Raw genomic sequence first — 21,091 nt, forward strand, 5'->3', positions numbered from 1 at the left:
GAGTAGTTTCTAAAAGTAGACTTGATCGATGCGTCGCGCCGTCGCATATAGGCTACTTATACCACTAAAGCGTGGACTCAATACCTTTGCCAGTGGTACGCAGTTGTCTTCAACTGTATTAGTCTACGGTTTGCATTGTAGTAGCAAAAAATGTCATAAATAAACGATGTAACAATTATTTAATTTATGCAGCAATTTCACATTTTTATTGTTGTGTCACAACAGATTTATATCAACGAAGACCAATACGCAACTGGTTATAATGGGTAACTATGCTACTATGCCAAATTCATCAGTATGGCGAATAGCATAAATTATAACCTTGACGAAATGAGAGTATCGTCCAGAATACATACAGTATGGATTATTCCAAATCGAATTCGTAAAGAATGATTGTCACTAAAAGTAGTTTGTACGAAATTCATGAAGCCCACTCTGTCAAAACGGTACCATCATTCGAACCATGCATAAAAGAACAACATTGAAGTGTGATCACGGGCTCTCAGTATTCCTGGCCGTTCTGCTCCATAGCCGGAATCATGTAATTGAGCCAGATCATAATCTCAGATGTGCTCCGAGTAATATGACATACATTTAGCACGAGATGGACGAGCTTGCGTATATAGGGAAAGCAGTTCCATCAGTTAAATTAAATTTTAAATAATTCGTGATTGAATCGGTCAATATGATCGGAAATTGCAAATATATTGCTATCAATTTTTCTATTTTCTCTGCTCATGTAATTCAATTTAGCGGTAGAGAGGAGTGGGGTGTGTTGGAAAGGGTAGGACCCTTAAATAATAATAATTGAACATCTTCGGGTGGGCCCGGTGGTATGATGACTTCGTTACATGATGCTATTTTGTGAACTCCTATATCTGCTATGTCAAACGATATTGAACTTGCCAAAACGTGCTAACCCAAAAGACGCACGCGATTTGAAATTAGTATTTCTTTACTGGCAAATCAATTTTGCCTGTGGGGTTCAGATCGCCAGGACAGGAGCATTCGGTGAATGTCATTAAGGCACATATGCAGAATTAAACGTATATGTATATATAATATATATCGACGTTTTCGATCAGCACAAGGACAAGGTCATCTCGATGCTGATCGTTCCAGCACACTTTTCGTGTGTTACATGGCTTATAACTTCATATGTCTTGGTGCATCGTGGCGCAGTGATGGCCGACGCCGAAATGCCCATTTCCATAAATAATACGTACTTTTGCGTATTTTTACATAAATTTACAAAAAATACCCAATAAATAACGAAATAATTTAGGGCTCTCTTCGATCTCGCCCCCCCCCAAATTGGGTGGGGACGGGTGCGGCAGTTACGGTTCTGACAGCACAACACTTATACGTTAAAAGCTACCGTGTGGCTACACTTTACTGCAAGGCCATTGCTTTGCCTGCCTTCTGCTGCTTTACAGATTCCTAAATAGTAAGGTCTATTAAATCGAACAATATAGGTAATTTTCACAAAATTATGACAGTTTTCAAAATTCAATCAAAAACTAGAATGGTTCGAAAGAAAGTACAAACGGTAAAACATCATGACTCGACTTCGTTAGATAAGGGAGATTCTGTGATTACTGTAACCAGAGATATTGGGGTGTCAAGCAAGGCACATATTTTTACCGATATGCGGGTAACTCCACATGGATTACGAATTGTCTTTAACGTTGTGGAAGAACTCAGCATACTTGCTTTTTAATTCAAATGCAAGTATTGATGGATATGATTTTACTTCTCGCTTCAAAACATTTTTGTGCGCCAGATTCTGACTTTCTATGCCAGGAATAGGCAATTATTTTCTGCCGCGGGCTAAATAAGAAATATAAATCAGTTGGCGGGCCGAGTAAAAAATTTGAGCTATTTTCTCCAGCGTATTTTTAATTTATTTCTAAATTGCACGGTTAATAAATGCTGCTCAGTGAATGTGCTGATATTAGGTAACTAGAAAGTGACATTTATTTTGAAAAATATCCATTTGCTGTCCATGATTCGAAACAATGTTAGACATGATACATTTTATCTCTTTTTAAACCCCTATCCACGTTCTTTTATCAAGACTCTCTAACAATGGTTCTGAAACTTTTCTAGGAACGCCTTTCTTTATGATAGTAAACAATTTTGCGCCCACTTATCGCAAAATAATAACAGGTGCAACCAGAATGCTGGCAATCCCAACGGATAGTTTGATGGCATGGAAGAATGGCTGTTGATGAGAGAATTGTGAAATATCAAAGTCAGACAATACACAGAGCGACAACTCTAATCTGAGGGTATATCGCGCAGAACGCGAAATTCTTTTTGAATAAACTTCCTTCTGATGCTTTCATGTCTCCCGGTTCGAGAACCACTGCACTGAAATATAGGCCCATATGCAATAGTACAAAGCCTATTTTCTTGGTCGCCGCCTTCCGAGCAGTATGCAGGTTAAATAACCTTTATGTAGAACAGGGGCGGGCAACATACGGCCCGCGGACCTGATCCGGCCCGCGAAGGGATTTTGTCCAGCCCGCGGAGAGTTTTCCGTCTTACATGATAGTGTGGCCCGTGGCCCCAGTCTGCCGAGATTTCTCGCTACATGCTTACTACGTCCAATTTTAGTGACTGTATATTAGGGCTCTTCAAAAATGACTTTTTTTCTCAAATCGTACTGGCTACTTGATAAAATTGTTAAGTTACCTCATTCAAGCCTACACACAAAATTTGGTTCAATTCCAGCCTGTAACCGCTTTGCTACATGATAAGAAAGTTTCTATTTATTTTACAAAAATAAATAATAAAAAATTTGAAATTTTTCTGTTTACCTCATGAAAGTGTTAGGCTGTCTATAGAAACGATGCTCACCAAATTTGGTTCAATTCCAACCAGTAGAAGCGGAGTTATTGCCGTCGAAAAATTTGGATTTGAATAAAATAGTATTTACGGTGACCGATTCTTTGTTTATTTATTATAGTTGTGCTCACCGTAAATACTATTTTATTCAAATCCAAATTTTTCGACGGCAATAACTCCGCTTCCACTGGTTGAGATTGAACCAAATTTGGTGAGCTTCGTTTCTCTAGACTACCTAACACTTTCATGGGGGTAAACAGAAAATTTTCAAATTTTTATCATTAATTTTTACATAATAAATAGAAAGTTTCTTCTCCTGTAGCAAAGCGGTTACTGGCTGGAATTGAACCAAATTTTGTGTGTAGGCTTAAATTAGGTAACCTAACAATTTTATCAAGTAGCCAGTACGATTTGAGAAAAAAAGTCATTTTTGAAGAGCCCTACTGTATATGTTATGAAATACGTGCATGCGCAGCGTGCGAGAGTGGAGCTTACGCATAAGTACGTCGAAGCGAGAAGACATTTAGGGCATTTACGAAGTAGTCAGCCCTAATGTCGTTTGTGGTGATCATGATGTTTGCCGACTACAACGGTCATTTACACCAGACTGATATTTCTTATTTTTAATTCCGTGACCGCCGACATGTAGCACGGCACACTTCTAGGCTTTTGTAAGACGTAGGGTTACCATATTTTGAAAACCTGAAAAGAGGACATTTTTTCAAAATTTTCAGACTTGCAAAACCAGAGGAAAATCCTGAAAAATGGTAAATTTTTTCCCACTTCGTGGTCGATTGACTAAAATAAAGAGAGGTCTACTTTGTCGCTCAGCACCCAAAATACAGTTTTCCCTTTCACAGTATCAGTAGGTTGACTAAAAAAGGGTCAACTTTCCGGCCCATCTCCCGAAATAGCCGCTGGTGCGTTACTTCGGTGCTAAATTATTGTATCTCAATCGATTTTGCCATAGATTTAACTAATATTCTCAAAAAAGAGGACAAAATCCCAAAAAGAGGACATTTGGGCGTCCTCCGAGGACACTTTAAGAAAAGTCAAAAAAGAGGACAAATCACCTTAAAAGAGGACGTACGGTGACCCTATAGTAAGACACCGCTTATACCAGCGGTCGCCAACTCAAAACGGGTCGCGGGCCACTTTTAAAATTTCGTAGAGGACGCGGACCGCTTTAATTCAATATCGAGATTGGTGAACAACGACGCTAACTCGTCACCTACTCAACCCTAATGAATTGATATCTTGGTAAATTAGGTGTACCGGGGTTATCTAACGAATTGAAATCTTAATTAAGGATTGCTCCGTGTGTTGATTGATAAGATAGAAGCAGACATGGCGGAGCCTGTATGACAATGCTATTCTCAAATCCACATTGTCTTCGTCATTATCGACGAGAAATGGATTTGAAGCGACAGTGCTGTCGTTAAAATGCATTCATTAAATACAATTTATTCCTTGCAGATGTGGATAAATGGGCGAATAATGTATCGATCCAGCAATCCGGCCCGCCAAGTACCTAATTTTCCTATATCCAGCCCGCCGACTGGAGAAGTTGCCCGCCCCTGATGTAGAGCGAAGCTTGCAGTTTTTCTGAACTTCGCCCTCCCTTGACCGAGTGTTTCGTGTTTTTGTCATAAGACCGACTTTAATTAAAATCATTAATGTCGGCGACATGATCGGCAAAAATTGAAAAGATGGGTTTACCCCTGACTCCAATATGCGAATATGTAGTGCTCTAAATTGTAAACCTAAACCTTCATTGAATTTCAGTTTTCGGCTTTCTTTTTTTTGGCATGCCCGGTAATCCTTTATGGGTGATAAATATGGTGAGTCATATAGCAATCGCGAGCATTGATTGACTTGTTTTACGATTAGGGATTTGGAAACATCACGTCACATATTGAAACACATACCGTATAATGCGTAATGTGACAATGTCAACAAGGAAGGTTTGAACTAAACTATATGGAAAGAGTGATTTCTTGTGACTTCAATTGCTACTCCTACTTTGCCACATTTACTTTATAAGGTATCTGGATTACACATGATGATTACGTGGGCAGCGTAATGGTGGCATATTAACGAACAGGCTTCGAAGTAAACGAATTTCCTGTTTATTTGATACAGCCGATGGTTTTAGTCATTTAAAAAGCAAGTTTTATATTTTGAATTACAAGCTACCTTTCGCGGGTCGCACTTTGCCAAGGTCTGTTCCATGCGGTATCAGCCCATGTGGTAATATGGCCGCAGATATTCTTAATATGCCAAATTTCTTATTGTCCGTCTGAGGTGTTCCTTAGCAAAGCTGTGTTGATAACAACATTTATAAATTTGAATCACCTGAAGACTCTTAGAAATTTTTTCGACTAATAGGTTGTATTTTTACTTTCTTTGTGTTACATTTCTCCCGAAAACTCATTGATTATTATCGAATTCAATATAATCCACCTATCTCAATATTCAGACGCTGACAACCTGAACGCAGTGCTAGAAATGAAGACTGATGTGGGGAAAATGCAGAGGTGGTCAGTAACGAAGTACTTCTACTTGAAGTAGATTTCGCCTACTCACACTACGTTTTAGGTAGTTATGATTTTAGACTACTTCTACTTGACAGTTTTCAGTTTTTCAGGCAAAAATAAGCGTAGAATACCCACTTGCTTACTTGTGAACCACCGCTCCTACTTCTACTTGAGTAGAAGTTCCGGCGTTATTTCTACTTCTACTTGAGTAGCGACGGTGAATACTTTTGACCACCACTGGGTAAATGTTCCTTCTGAATAATGAATATATACGGTAACATTTACACAAAACTATTTTCGATGAGATTCAACATCCTTAAAAACATCTTGCCCGCAGCGTCATTCTCCAGTAAGTTGACCCGTCGACCACAATCCACTGTGCCCGTACATCAGCTAGTGCACCTCACACCTGTTCATAGCGTAAATTAACAAATATTCTGTAGCAGGGTTGTAACCATTGCACAAGGTTACGAGACACAATGTGGTGACTTTAACAATTCTTCGAAGTTATGAAATGTTTTTTCATAGTATTCATGGTGTCTGTCGATTACTATGGCCCTTTACACATGTGGGCCGATATTCTTCATTTTTATTTCGTAACTGCCGACTTATAGCTAGGCCAACTTTTAGGCTTTTCGTAAGTCACCGCCTGCGTGTCTTACAGTCCAATGTCTGCCTTCGCCGTCCTCGTATTGATTCATATGACTTGGTTCGAGTCATGAACAATGATTCGAGTCGAGACGAGTCATTTTACGAACTTGACAAAAGTGTAAATGGCGAGTGTAACAGGAAAACAAAAATCCCCATAGGGCCTCTCTATACAACGTATTGTAAGTATCTTATACGCATGTAATCTATCATTAATAGAAGAGTTCATGACTAATTTGGTGCAGAAGACGGCGTATTTACAGATACAAAAAAACAAACTATCTAGTATCGCAGTGTGATCTTGTGGCGATATGACGCTGTATTCAAACTTGTACGTGAAAGAGAAAAGTCGATGAACATTGCGAGTTGACATTCCGATCTTTAACGACATGGATACCGATGTTAAGCTATAAGATATTGCGCGAACACATCGCTTGACATATGGTCACATTTTCAAGACAGCAAGACGCGCCCTGCTAAAACGGGCACCTTGCGGTAAGCTCGCAAACGCACATGCACTATTTTCAGGTCTCAATCGCCCGAATCGTCCTTCATCGTGGTGACCGAAGCACCATCCAACCACGTACATGTTTTCCTGCGACGCTACGCAGGCCGTGTACCGCAAATAAGGCGGAAGATGTAGCAAATCATCCGACCATTGATTATCGCTATACAAGATATCGATCGACTTTACGGTTGAATCTTCATCACCGGCAACTGCATACATCCTGTCGCCGACAACAGCTAGTTGAAAATGGGAGCGGGGAGCTGGCATGTCCATCACCTCTGTCCAGTCACCAGACCCTTCACTGTAATACTCCACCGATGACAACTTTTGACTACCACAGATTCCCCCAGCAGCATATATCCGATCTGCGACCACGCAAGTAGCGAAAGAGTGCCTGCTGTTTCTCATTGAACTGCGCGGTAGCCATGTCCCGTTGATGTAGAACTCCACAGTATTTCCAGCTATATTTTCAAAGGAGACACAATAACGATAAACAACCGGCGATGGATAGTAGTAAAATATGTAATCTGCTTTTTCGAAGTATTACAAGTTTTCAAAACTTAATCAAGGTCTTGTTCTTCGTCTACTCGTACACATTTTTTAGCCAGACCACTTTCTTTTTATATATTTTATATTTTGAACTCCAAGTATACAGATATATAATTCACATCGATTGCGTGAGCCAAAATATCAGGGCATCTAGGCGAAGCATTCTCTTCTCTGTATCATAGTCACAGATCAAAATTTATAGAATTGCTATAAATATCTCCATTGGCATATTTCGTTTTGCAATTTTCGTTTTAGGTAGACTGTACAGTATTTTCATATTGAAATGAACCCGAATATTTTCGGCTGACACTCGTCAGGGGTAATCGTCAGCAACTTGTAGAGAATTGGAAAGAACATTGTATATCAACAATCGTATCACAAAATATGACGTCACGAGAATGGAATGAAATCTCAAATAAGAGAGCGTTCAATGTACTATTTGAAGATGGTACACGAATTCATTCTATAGACAAAGCTTGGGCTGATGTATTTTAATAAAGGTCGACTCCAAGGCACACAGATGAAAGTGTTAGCGGCCCCTTCCGATGACGCGAAATATGTCGTCTCGATAATTTTTTGCACTTGCATCACGCTCGGTGAAAAGCCCGCCCTTGACTCATCCGCTCAAACTCTGTTATTGGCAATCATCTGTTGGATAACACAGTTTTTTCATAATATTATCGAGGCGACAGATTTCGCGTCATCGTCATTTAGTTTCTATTTTCCAAACTAAACGTCTGGTTGCCGAATTATAATCTCGTAAAACTGCTTTAAAAACAAAGTATTGTATGATATGTTGTTCCGAAACAGACTTGCATCTGATCTCAATCTTTTACGCTATGGGGATTTCGGTTATGCATTTGCTTGTCACATCAGTAGGCTACAAAATAAGTTGACTACATATCATGATGTAAGCCGGGGCCTATGATATTGAATGTAGCCAATAACCATTTTATGCAGTCAGTTGGATTGTAGCGAATTAGGGTGTGATTGCATTGTTATAGGAGTATAATATATTGATATATATCATATATATTAATATATATTATACTCATATAAGGTCTCCCTACCGGCAGAATGATGATGAATCACGAAACGTTATTACTCTAATACACTTTTCCGTCGGTCGGGATTGAAGAATTGATTTCTGACGTTTACATGATCGCTGTAATAAACTCGAACACACCCGTCGTATGAGATTCCCCTCCAATGGCGTACACCCGATTTCCGATAACAGCGGCGTCCAATTGGACCCTATGGTGCTGCATGGAAGTTTCCGCAGTCCAATGACCATACAGGGGGTCATACACGACAACGCTATTCAAGATACGCTCATCGGAAGCACTTCTGCCGCCCAAAATCCAGATGGTATTCGCCACTGTCGTAACTGCAAAGTTGAATCTGGAAACATGAACATTAATTGGGGGAATATACGAAGTTCTGGTATATATTTACCTTTTTTCCCCTGGTATCGGATTATTAACCACTTTCCATTTTCCATCACCGACATCATAACAATGCATGGGGCCGTTAACAACCTCCTCGTGCGGGTGAAAGCTGCTACCTATCATATATATGCCATAGGAGTCGCAATTGCATCCTGGAAAGAATACATTTATTCTCACGGACAAAATGAAAGGAATTTTTCGTCCGAGATCGATATAGTGTAAGCAGTCTAGCTACTCGACTAATTGCTGGAAATAACTTCGACAGGAACATTTCAAGATAGTCAACCTATAGCAGTGGTCAAGAACATATGGCTCTTTTGGGCATAACATATGACTTTTTGCGATTTATTTTTATTTTTGTGCCCAATTTATCATTATTGCAGTAACTTGTTACTAAACCTTCAAAACGACCAGTATAATTATCCTTGTGGTAGTTGTCTGCCAAGAAATCTTGGATTGCACGATACGTTGATTGACCAAAGAGTCTTGGAGACATGGCGGCGCCTGTATCACAATGCAGTTTCAAATACACATTGTCTTTCTGATCTACGACGAGAAATGAACTGCCGTGGAAGTGACATTCAAAATCGTAAATGCAAATTACAAACAACGTCAGAGCTATCCACGTTCTTGATTTATAACGTAGCTTTGCATAGTCGCTGTCACAATGCAGGCGTGTGGCCCAACGTTATGTTACTTTGAGAATTGAGAAGTTGAATCGCAATCAGTGTGACAATTACATTGTATTAAATATCAGTTATAATAAATTCTAAAACAGCGGTTCCCAACCAGGGGTCCGCGAAGCCGCTGAATTTGCAAGATCGTTCTTAAATAATTTTGTGTATTTTTTAAATTAGGAACATCGCGAGGCAATTTTTCTTCATTAGCTGTAGAACTCACATCAACAGAATGTCCGTCAAAGACGAAATATCGTGCTGCGCAGACTCATTTTAGCTGCTATAATTGCCAATATCCTACTGATACAAATATTTTGCTGTTTTGTTGGGGATTGTGTAAAAATAAATGGATGCATTAGTGAGGTCAATCACTGTTATTTGGATATGTTTACAAAAAGTATGAAAACCACATGGTCTAAATGAATTTTCAGCATTCGTTCATATCAAATCGAAGGCGCGGATTTTGAAGGCACGACTACGTATTTCAAGAAATTCAGTAGTAGAATTCGCTTTGAAATAATAAAAGTCAACCCAATTTCTACATGAATAGTATGTCATTTTGAAGAAAAGTCATTTGGTTGCTGTTTATCACTAGCCCTACAGTTATCATTTCATCATAAAGATTATCGAACGATAACGGTACGGTAAAGTATGGATATATGAATATGAGACAGTGTTGCCAACAAAATTTAGGTTACATCAATCATTAGCAAGGAGCCAACCTATTTCAAAAAGACTTACACTTTACAGAGGCGAATCAATTGAGCCTGTTATGCTAACACGATCCGTAGAAATAACAAGACTCGCATATTGAACATCCCGAAAAAATCCGAGTTTTTATACGTTCAATTTCTGAAACCTCGTAATGCCTATACTAGCACCAATGCTCACGACGTCTAATATACATGTCGGTAACGTGCCGAATGCGGTGGATGATCGGCAATTCACATACATCAGGTATGGTGCGAACCCCTGAAAGGTGTATATTACTATATATATGTATAACTAGCGACGACTCTGGCCACATTATGCCACAATGCGGAATTACATTCTCACTTTGCGTCGCCTAATATATCCACTGGAAAAATGAAATGCGAAATTAATTCTACAAAATCAACATTTACCGTCACTTTGCCAACCATGTCAACGATGACTCGGATAGACAACACATACATGTTTTCCAGTGAAACTTAGGTTTCTATTCTTGCGCCGAATATAATCTCAAGAACAAGTTATAGAGTATAGCCAACACCCTAATCGGGTTTCCTATAAGGATTTAAAATAAAGATATATCTCCTGACAGATTGTTGTATTAGACATCAATGCATTCTTTATATCCATCTCGTTGGTGTAAATATAATTGTTTGGTTGATTAGGCACAATACGCTGACTTCTTACATAGTGTGCTTCGTTATTGCTATTGTGTGATTGCTCGCAAAGCTCACAGCAGCGAATTACTAAAGACACAAATGGAAAGCTGAATATTCCGAACGAACTCTCAAGCAAAAAACTTTTGAAATTGGTAGGTGCATTCTAGTGCTGAGTTTCTTTTCATGCTGCCAGCGCCTGGCGGATAGTGGTCCGAAGTTGAAAAGCATGGAAACGTTGTGAAAAATTAATTACATGAAAAAGGCTCACAGTGCAGTACCTACCAAAGTTAGTTCATTAATGTGTACCCCCAAATTTATGAGGTTCACACACAGAGCGCGAACGTGAACCTCAGCTTCACATCATCCCTATTACCTACCGTGTGCTGACTGGGCTCGCCACTTCCGTCCAGTAGAATAATCCTTATCCTTTGATATATTAAGGTGCCGCCTTATTGGAGCCATCTGTCCTCCACTTGCTATAGTTCAGGAGTCAAAAGTGTTTATATCAAACTTCAACATTCCCTCTTACATCTTGAAAATATTACATTGGTAGTCTTAATTGTAAGCCTCGTGATAGATTATGATTTGATAGCTATCCTCTCTACTTCAATGAACACTGGACACTGGACAGCTATTGAACACTAATCCGGTATTTCGAAAATAGCAATAGTAATAGGATGCATCGGCACATCTAACATTTAAGGCTGGTGAGTTGTCAGTCGCTTGTAATTCGTAAATCGTACAGGACTACTGCCTACAGATAAAGCGTCTTGGCTACTTATTTAAATTCCGTGAACATCACATTCTATTTTATAGTTGCCCGTTACCATAGACATCTAACAAATAGCCCCCTCGTCGAACATCACTGCCACTTTTAGTCAACCATATAGTAGCCGTAGGCCATCCGGCAGACTACCGCTGAATAATTGTTAAGTCAAATCAACTCACCTAATTTGCACTCCGCCGTAGCCATTTATATGTATTGGTAGAAAATTACGGAATGACGAAGTGGGAAATGGGAACCGCAGCTTAACTGGGAACTTTATTTGATAGGCTTTGATGCGACCGGATATAATGAAGATTATATGCGCAGCAAAGTGTCAAATAATAGTATATATTGGTGAATTACCGTCCTATCAGTAGAATATAGTCTGTCTGGTGTATGTTACCACTATGCCGACATAGGCTAACCATTATGGTCATGGTCATTGACGATTGGAATAGCCTACAGAAGGTAAGCATGAAGCCAATTCTCGATTTCCACATCGTGATCTCATGAAACGTAACGTCTAAAGAAGATCAGTACGATATTCGGTTTTTCTTGACTACTTATAAACGTTGAGGTTTAGGATAGGGTTACCATACGTTCCAGTGGCGTCTCGTCCTATAGGGCAACTGGGGCATTGCCCCACCTAACATTATGATCAATAACAATGATTTATAATTTATAGACGCTCAGCAATCAATATGTACCGAAATCCCGGCGAAAATCGCATTCTTTTTGTGCTTTCGCTTGTAAATGTTCATATATAGCGAAGTCTCTCCGAAAATCGAATTATCGTCTGCATTTTCACTTTGTAAATGCCTAGCCGGGGCTTGCCCCGGTAGCGCTCATAACAAGCTTTCACTGTGTGTTCTCTCAACGTCGCTCACAGTAAAGAAACGGTGAACTGGTCTCTCCTATTCATCAAATTACCGAGCAACCGGGGAATTGGCGAGTCGCTCTGCCAGTGTGATGTAACAAGGGTATATATACCTGAACTTTGTTACCGTCCAATGCGTTGAGTCGACCTTTGTTGGTGTAAGTCGATTTGGACGGTGTTTCGCAACATTATGATTCTTGAAACTTGGTATGTTATGTCGTAATGGTGGTATTCAACACTGGTCCAAGTTCAGGGTTGCTACTTACAGTTTAGGGTAGTAATTTCGTTTCCAAAGTTGAATGTGTGTTGACCCGTCGTGTATCGCCAACAGATATTACTCAAAAGCGGGTATTGGTCTCCATTGATTTTTAAGATGTTCCATACCGGGATCGGTGCTGGCATTTGGCATAGTAAGTCTTAATGTCAGTATCGAACGTTGTGCCAAGTTTTAAGTTTATCACTGAACTGTATGGGTGCGAATTTCGTTTCCTAAGTCGAGTGACAGCTGACTCGCCATTTATCGCCAACGTATTTTACGTAAAACTGGTATTGGTTTCTATTGATTTTAACGATGATCCATACCTAGATTGGTCATGAACTTTTGGAAGGTATCTTCTTGATTTTAGTATCGAACGCTGTGACAAGTCCCGAGGTTGATACTGAATGATTAGGGCAGTAATTTCGTTATCGAGGTCGAGTACGGTAGAGATGTAGGCCTACGCTGATCTGACACATAGGCCTTACTACCGCATCGCGGATTTCACACAAAGCCGGTGTTGGTCTGTGCTAATTTTAATTGTGTTTCATACTGAGATAGGTGTTGAGATGATAATCTCTTGAAACAGTTTACTAAGATTCTCGGTTTGCATTCAAATATTTACTTTATTTGATGTTCTCCAATGTCAATTTCACCGTGAAATTAGGCCTCCAAGTCATTTGTTTACAACACCATGTCAAACGCGATAGCTATAGTTCGTTTTCGACGACGACTAACAGCTTATCACTTGATCAGCTTATTCCTCAATATATTTTACGAAAAATTCGGTGTTTTACACAAGACTCTGCCCTTATCGGCCTGAAAATTGTCCATTGATCTAGTCGTAGGGACGAAAGCGCAACCTAACCTTTTTCCCAGCGTATTTCGATAAAAATGAAAAGTTGACGTATAAGCGAGGATAAGTACGCCTTGTTATACACTTTACCACCGCTGGTACCAGAGGCTGTGTCTCTAGTACGACCGAAATTGGGTATCGTGATCTGAAGCATGTGGTGTACTGCAAACGGTGTCTCGAAATTGCCCTATGGTCGTCGTTGCTCGACTCGAGTTGACTTGTTTATATTCCAATACATCTTTTTCCGAAGTATAGTAACCACTGGTGAACTTTCAAAATTCCTATAGTTGAAAAATCGCTCACGATTCTAAACGCTCTCATTCTGAGTATTTCAGATTTTATTGAACTCGTCATTGAACATATTGCAACTATGAAATCACGCCTCGCGCAATAGCCTACTAATATAAACGTTAAAATATGCAGGTATGAACTACTGTACTTCAAATTTTCTTTCAAATATTTTGAAATACGTAAGCCATGAATAATGCCATACCCCATACAAGCTGTGTGTGACTACATGAAGTCACATTTTCACGTCGGAATTCACGATTGTGACGTCATTTAGACAAATAAAGTAGCGTACATCCCTTGCCCCACCACCCGATATTGTCACGAGCCGGCATTGGCTCTTTTAAGAGGATTTGTCCTCTTCTCTGACATTTTTGAAAGTGTCCTCGGAGGCAATCTTCCCTTCCATTTTTGACGATTCTGCGTACACTTACCAACTTACTCACAACAGTGCTTAACGAATAAAAATAGCCGGCCATCACTTCGGATTGTTTGTGTGCAGCTTAGATTTTCTGTGCGCAGAAACCGTGTCAGCACTGCGCAATTGCGCACGTGCGCAACTTAGACGGAAGATTGCTCGGAGGCCCCCCAAACGTCATCGTTTTTGAGAATTTGTCCTCTATTTTGAAAATTTTGTTTAAATGTATGTGAAAATCGGACTGAGATATAGGAAACCGCGCTCAAGTAACGGTCCGGCGGGTCTTTCGGCAGATGAGCCGGAGAGATGACCTTTTTTTAGTCAACCAACTACAAACTCGGAGTAAATTTACCACTTTTTCCGGATTTTTCTCCGGCATTGTAAGTCTGAAAATTTTGAGAAAGTGTCATTTTTAAGATTCCAAAAAATATGGTAGCACTAGATTAGGATCGTCATTGGTATTGAAGAAATGTTCAACTCTACGAGAAACAGACAAGTCCTCGCGTTTTTTAGAAGCCACTAATATGTATCTATAGCACATATATCTGAGCTAAGAGGTGGTGAGCAATAAAGTGTTTTCGAAGTATTCAAGGACCTTTTGTCTGGGTATTGCGCACTTGCACAATTTGATCAATCGTTTCTTTTTTAAATTACTATCATTTCTACTTCTGATACTACTTTCTTTTTCAATTTATACTTTGAAAAGTAGTAAGTATCAGAGGCGGTCAAAGTAGTCAAGAAAGATACTCAAGTAGGAGTAGAAGTAGCGAAGTAAAAATCTACTCAAGTACGAGTAGAAGTACTTTTTCCATAGGCAACATAAAACTACTTGAAGAAGAATTTGCTGGCTTTAAATCTACTCAAGTAAGTAAGTAGTTTTGAAAACGATCATAATACGTTCGCATGGACTTCCAAAAGCCGCAAATTGAGCTATGCGGATGGTGCAGAGAGCTTCATGTACAATGCATATTGATGCATCCCAGAAAGTATAAATTTCCGACAGCATGAGCATTCGACCGCATCATGAGATGCAAATGATAGTTTTGCTATGGAAATGAGATACTATAATCTTTTGTTTACTGGATCATCCCGTTTTATAAAATGTCATGGCACGTTCCCTCACGCTAATTACGGCCGCTAAAACATACCTGACGCTCAAAAAGTCAGAGCCCACTTTTCCAGATTAGGACACGCCATGGGCTTCTAGATTAAAATATGATGGGTAAATGCTAGATTGCCAAACGGTAGTTTCAAAAGTTATGATTGGTCATATTTACTGTGATGAAATATGTCATATGGGCGACAATGCGGTGCAATGCAACCTGCAACCTAAATAATATTTACTTTCGTGAAAACATATTTGTAACTCTATGTACTTGATGTGAAGCGCGACGGAAATTTTGACTTGAATTTTCTTGAAATTGAAAGGTAAAACTCCGTGAAAACAGCGTGAGAATTCCCTGGTTTCTCTTTCTAATTGGAGGGTTACACTACTTCTACTTGACAAACTGAAAATTGCGAAAAGTAAGTAAGTAGATCACAAAATATGACGAAGTAGAAGTAGAAGTAGCGAAGATTATATCTACTTGAGTACGTACCAGAAGTAGAGGAAAACTACTTGAGTACTTCGAAAAAGTAGAAGTACTTCGTTACTGACCACCTCTGGTAAGTATATAACTTTCCATCACTGAGTCAAATTGTCACAAAACTGTCAATCCATAGTCATATTGCAAGTCAATATAGCAAACTATTCCACAACAATTAAAACCGCAAGGTACTATTTCCATGTAGTATAGTTCCAACCTCGTTTGGTACCATTTTTTTACAACACATTACGCGGTCTTTGCTTGAAATACGTTTACAAATTATTCATTCTTAATACAAGTCAATCAGTGCACTTGTTAAAGGTAATACTCACCTATAAACGATGAATGGGCATGTCAAACTAGAAAGGTGAGAGCTGAACGCTGAAACGTCGAGAAGATTTGGAGCACCAGATATTTGTTTACTGAAGTCGGAATTTGATGTCCCAAATCCTGAAAGGTAAGACGAATCCATGCATTTCACAGTATTCTGAGTCGACGTAAATCACAGATTCGATGAGACTCTTGAAGGTACAGAACTTCTATACAATTGAAGAGTATATTCACATTGAATTGAAACTCGCCAAAGGTAATCGTAAGCAAGAGTAAAGAATTGGAAATAATATCAACAATCATATCACCAAATTTGGCGTCACCGGCATGCAATTTCGAATATTGGGAGGAAGAGAACGCTTAAGCTCGATGTAATAGGTTAGATGGTACATGAACTCCTTCTGTTGGCACAAACTTGGTTGGCGTATTTTGATAAAAGTCGACTCAAAGGCACACAAATAAAATTGTGAACGGTCTCTCCTGGTGACGCGAAATGCGGTTGTGGAATTGATTGTATTGTGTAGACCAGGGGATCCCAACATGGGCGATATCGCCCCTAGGATGCGATTTTAAGAAACAAGGGAAGCGACTGGGGGCGAAAATGTTAGAACGTCCAGTGGGATATATTTAATTACCATGGTCAAAAAATGAACGTGAAGACGGGAATCCGGTTTTCCGAGCATCTATTACAGTGATTCCCGAACCGTATGCCGCCACAGATTCTCAGGTGTGGCGCGGATATATTTGTAATTTATTAAAGGGGACTAGCAACCCAAAAACCTAATTTTCGGATGGGACCCCCATCAACATGAAATTTTCACAGTTGTTAGATGTCGCTATGCTATAAGCGAAAAAGCAAACATTTTCGTTCTACCCTGCAGATTGTGGATTTTTTGGATTTTAAGGAGAAAAATGCACCGACACGGGGAACACAAAATCTCAAAAATTTTAAGCTCTTTTTTCAATCTAACGCCTTCTTTAGGAAGAGCGAGAACAGTGCTGTGCTATGCTAAAATTTTAAGGACTATGTAATACCCATCTTGGAGAAATTTCATTTCGAAATTTAAAAATTCAAATAAATCCCAATTTTTGTCATAAATTTGCTGTAAGTTTACTTCGACACGCAGGCAAGCGCATGCTGAAAAGGCACTCTAACCACTCCATATCTGATAAACAAGCACGTGTGGACTACAGGACCGAAACAGCACTTCGTCAGCACCCCCCTCCCAAAAAAAGAACGTTGGTCTTGACCCCCACAGGGTGATCAATTTCCCTTCGGCCGATATGTTTTACCGCTACTTATCAGCAAGATCTGTTGTAATGTTTACTGAGACTGCCTGCATCACCTAACTAAAATTTTCCATAATTCATGATTGAATCGGTCAATATTATCGGGAATTGCATATATATTGCTATATATTTTTATCCTATCCCTGCACACGTAATCAGATTTACCGGTAGAGCTAAGTGACCTGTTTGGGAATATGTGGGGCTCGTAAATAACAATTAAAAATATTCTGGCAGACCCTTTGGTATAATGACTTCGGTACGTGATGTTATTTCGTGACCTCCTGTCTGCTTTAGGTCAAAAGATATTGAAATCGCCCAAACGTAGGCCTACTTGACTAAAAGATGCTCACGTGACTTGGTGAAGTAGCCATGCTGTTTTGCTAGCTTCGCTAGCAGGTTCTCCCACTCGGCCGAGTATGAATGATTTTTCTCATCATGTCGACTTAAATTATATTATTTATACACATATAAATGCTCGGTGCTCATCATGAACTAAAAATACGGGTTCATAGCTGACGTCAGTAAATAAATATGTAGTGCTCCATAACTTGCTGAAATGTCGGCATTCATCATACTCATTGTACTGTTTGACATAACTACGTTTGTGACTGAGGATCACTGCTAAGCAAGTGTACGGGTGCACTAATTGAATTATTTTACGAATTAGGATTTGAAAACGTTTGACGCAACAGTTTAAAGTACAGCACTCGTAATTATCAATGGCAACAAAGAAGAGTCGAACTTGACTAGGGAAGCATTGTCTGGTAACTGCAATTGCTGCGGCATACTTTGCTGTATACGCTTGATTTTAATTCTGGAATTTTCATACGACATACGTAGGTTACGTAGTAACATAAATAAGCTGGACTTCAAAGTAAACGCATTTCCGGTTCACTTTATACAGGCTGTAATTTTTGTCCACGCATTAACATTATTAATTAGATTTTATGGTCAAAACTGCGAGCAAATCTTCGCGGACCGAAAAATGCCCAGTTCTGGTGTACAGTACGCTGAACAAAATATACAGGGCCTATTCCTCAAGACATTAGTGTATAATAACCTCCGTCATGCAAGTATGGAGATATTTGGAATTGACGATACTGTAAGCGGTTTATTTTCAGCGACGAAGTTGCGTAGACATTATGCAATCCCTTGCGGTCGTAGCCAGAATAGAATTTAAAAGGAGACATTATATTACGTCATTGACCTGGGCGAACATAGCCCGAAATAGCGCCAGTCTTGCTCATCATAATATATGAAGTGGCAATAGCACCCGTCTACACGTTCCTGGTTACTTCCATATCCAAATTGTTAAGGTAACCAATATTATAAGTGACACCCAGGGCCGCGGAGTCGAAGTCGTGAAGTCGGAGCTTCGTTAAATTTACTTTTGTTCCTGTCGGAGCTATAGAAAATATGTAGCACTTCTTGGAGTTGAAGTTGGGGAAGCACATACTGGCTGAAGTCGGTGTAAGAGTTTGTTGAAATGCGCTGACTCCTACTCCGACTCCATGTATACTTTGAAATCGAACGAAATGTTACCAAAAAGTCCCGTTGCAGTTACAGGAGTCATCCAGTTTTTCGTTTTCGAACGATCACAAACTTAATTTATTTCTGTTAGTACAGCTTTCATAGTTTCTGTGAACGATACATGCATAAGAATGTATCAGAGGTATAATTTTCGTGTAGATTTACAGGAATATCGGAGTCGGAACTGGAGTCGAAGTCGGTGAATTTAAAATTCCGGAGTCGAAGTCGGGGTATTCAATCCGTCTGAAGTCGGAGTTGGAGTGAGTGGTAAAAGGAACCGACTCCGCAGCCTTAGTTACACCTCAAGCCATAGAAAACAATATCTATATTACTTTGGAATCTTATCGATGGTTCGAATAATAAGAAATACGCCATTCACATCGCCACATTTCTTCATTGTTTATTTGTAACACCTAGAAATTATAGTCGCTCAAAAGTGCTGCAACACACATCACAACCTTGTAAGGAAATTAAAAACTGTCTTATTCCATGGTGTAAACATATCCGACCAATAAGCAGTAGGACAAGTTTTTGCATCTTTTGCAACTTTTTTACAGCTTCCGGTCGCTTCCTAAATAATCGGAAGTTATGTAGTATGGTGTTTTGAGCAGTTTGAAGGAATCTTATATTGCGACTTTTCTCCATTTTTTTCATGAAACTTTTTGCAACTTTATCGATTTTCCATGCCACTCTGCTAGTTTTTTCGATTTTCCATGCAACTAACTTGGAATAAAAATATTTGGCAGTATATGTAAATAGATCGCTTGATTATTTCATTGTCGTTTAAATTGAAGTTCCTTTCTGATGTGACGTACATTCAGGCGGACCGGCGAAAATTATATTTTCACTGGGTCAATTTTTCCAGGCTATTGATTTTCTTGAAGTCGGCAACACTGTGTTTTGCTACAGAGCCGTGGATACGGATCGATTCAAGTATCTCATACCCTGATAATTTTAAAAAACGTGTCCGAAAATACAACTTTTGTGAAAAATAAATGCAACTTTTGTGAAAATTAGTGCAACTGAAACATATCCTACTGACTGCAACTGAAACATATCCTACTAATTAAAAATATTTATAGGCTGACTGATTATTGCTTCAATGGTCCGCGAAGTCAGCATTCCTCTCACAAATTGGCAATATACAAAAACGGCTACAGGCAATCATTAGCGGCATCAGTGCGCGCTAAGTACTATTCGTGTTAAGAATCCATGTACTCTCCATGCGATGCTGAGCGGAAGGAATGGAATTAGTAGTCATGAGAAGCAGATCATTGCATTCATCGAGATACATTCGGTTATGTTTTCAATTCTAACTATCTTAACCTGAGGTCAGGATAGATTTTATTTGTATAGTATTTTAAACTGGCATGAAGATCACATTTACCTTTTCCTACAAAATCTAACGGCTGATTTAGTGTCGTAGTTGTGGGGAAATTTGAAGATTTTGATAATCGCTGTCTTAGTCGAGAGCCACGGTGATCCACTTCTAGGATATTATAAATAATGCTGGGCTGAATTGAGCAGGCTGACTGATTCGATTTGGAGCCCAATATTAGGTTTAGAGTCGTGTCGAGTTTGTCCTAGAATCGCTGAATCAGTAATTTCAAAACTGCAGGTTAGTCAACCACATCACAGCAGTGAGAAAATATTACATTACTTGCTGGAAAAGATCGCTCGCAGACGTTTTCCGTAACAAACGCCCTTTGATTCGTTAGAAAAGTTTCCGTTCAATGAATTTACCTTCGAGTTATATATCGTATATGATAAGAAGCACGAGAATACCGTTAAAAATATAGAGGAAGGGACGGGATTCCGAAATATACCCCTGATCACACTGAGGAGTGAAAAGAATAACACAAAAATGTAAAGAGCGGCGAATCCGCGGCTTTTTGCGGCGTTAGAGTTTCGATGTTGAAAACTAGAAGAGAGGCATAGGGCTACACGCTTCGCTCGCCTATTGTCAAAATCCGTGGTTATAGAGTTGTTCCTAGTTGCATAACCACTTTCCGGTCTGTGTCGCAATGTAGTTACTGGTAATCTGAACGGACTTACGATAAAAACCTAAACCGCCGCTACCAGTATACGCGAGCCTAGAAGTTCGCAATTCACCCAACGATCCCAGCATTTATCTCTTATTTTAGGGTAAGTCCTCAGATGAGATGCCTCTGAAAACTCCGCCCTTCCCTAACGTTCACGCGATACTTATAAATGGCTGGGGCGGCTTACAATTCTTTTTATTCTTTAGCTCGCCTGCAGTCTCATGGATGGAATGTAGTTTGGTTCGTTTTTGACACGATATGACCT

General features: G+C 39.5%; 1 protein-coding gene and 2 long non-coding RNA genes across 3 annotated transcripts in view; 1 reads left to right on the top strand and 2 right to left on the bottom strand.

Moving 5' to 3' along the window:
• Window positions 1-21,091, top strand: part of LOC145449027 (uncharacterized) — a 374,781-nt gene that overhangs the window by 57,331 nt on the left and 296,359 nt on the right. The gene's annotated exons all lie outside the window — the stretch shown is intronic.
• LOC145448387 (uncharacterized) overlaps window positions 1-21,091 on the bottom strand; it is a 74,676-nt gene that overhangs the window by 13,707 nt on the left and 39,878 nt on the right. The gene's annotated exons all lie outside the window — the stretch shown is intronic.
• Window positions 6,116-11,115, bottom strand: LOC145448296 (uncharacterized). The gene is made up of 4 exons (XM_080326661.1): window positions 10,965-11,115; window positions 8,548-8,692; window positions 8,279-8,493; window positions 6,116-7,004 (listed from the first exon to the last, which is right to left on the bottom strand). The coding sequence occupies exons 1-4, from the start codon at window positions 11,047-11,049 to the stop codon at window positions 6,481-6,483; spliced, it is 969 nt and encodes a 322-aa protein (XP_080182787.1). The 5' UTR covers window positions 11,050-11,115; the 3' UTR covers window positions 6,116-6,480.

This window comes from Botryllus schlosseri, chromosome 10 (genome assembly GCF_051294905.1).
Source record: "Botryllus schlosseri isolate E-star chromosome 10, Bs_hap1, whole genome shotgun sequence".
In the NCBI taxonomy this organism is placed as follows: Eukaryota; Metazoa; Chordata; class Ascidiacea; order Stolidobranchia; family Styelidae; genus Botryllus; species Botryllus schlosseri.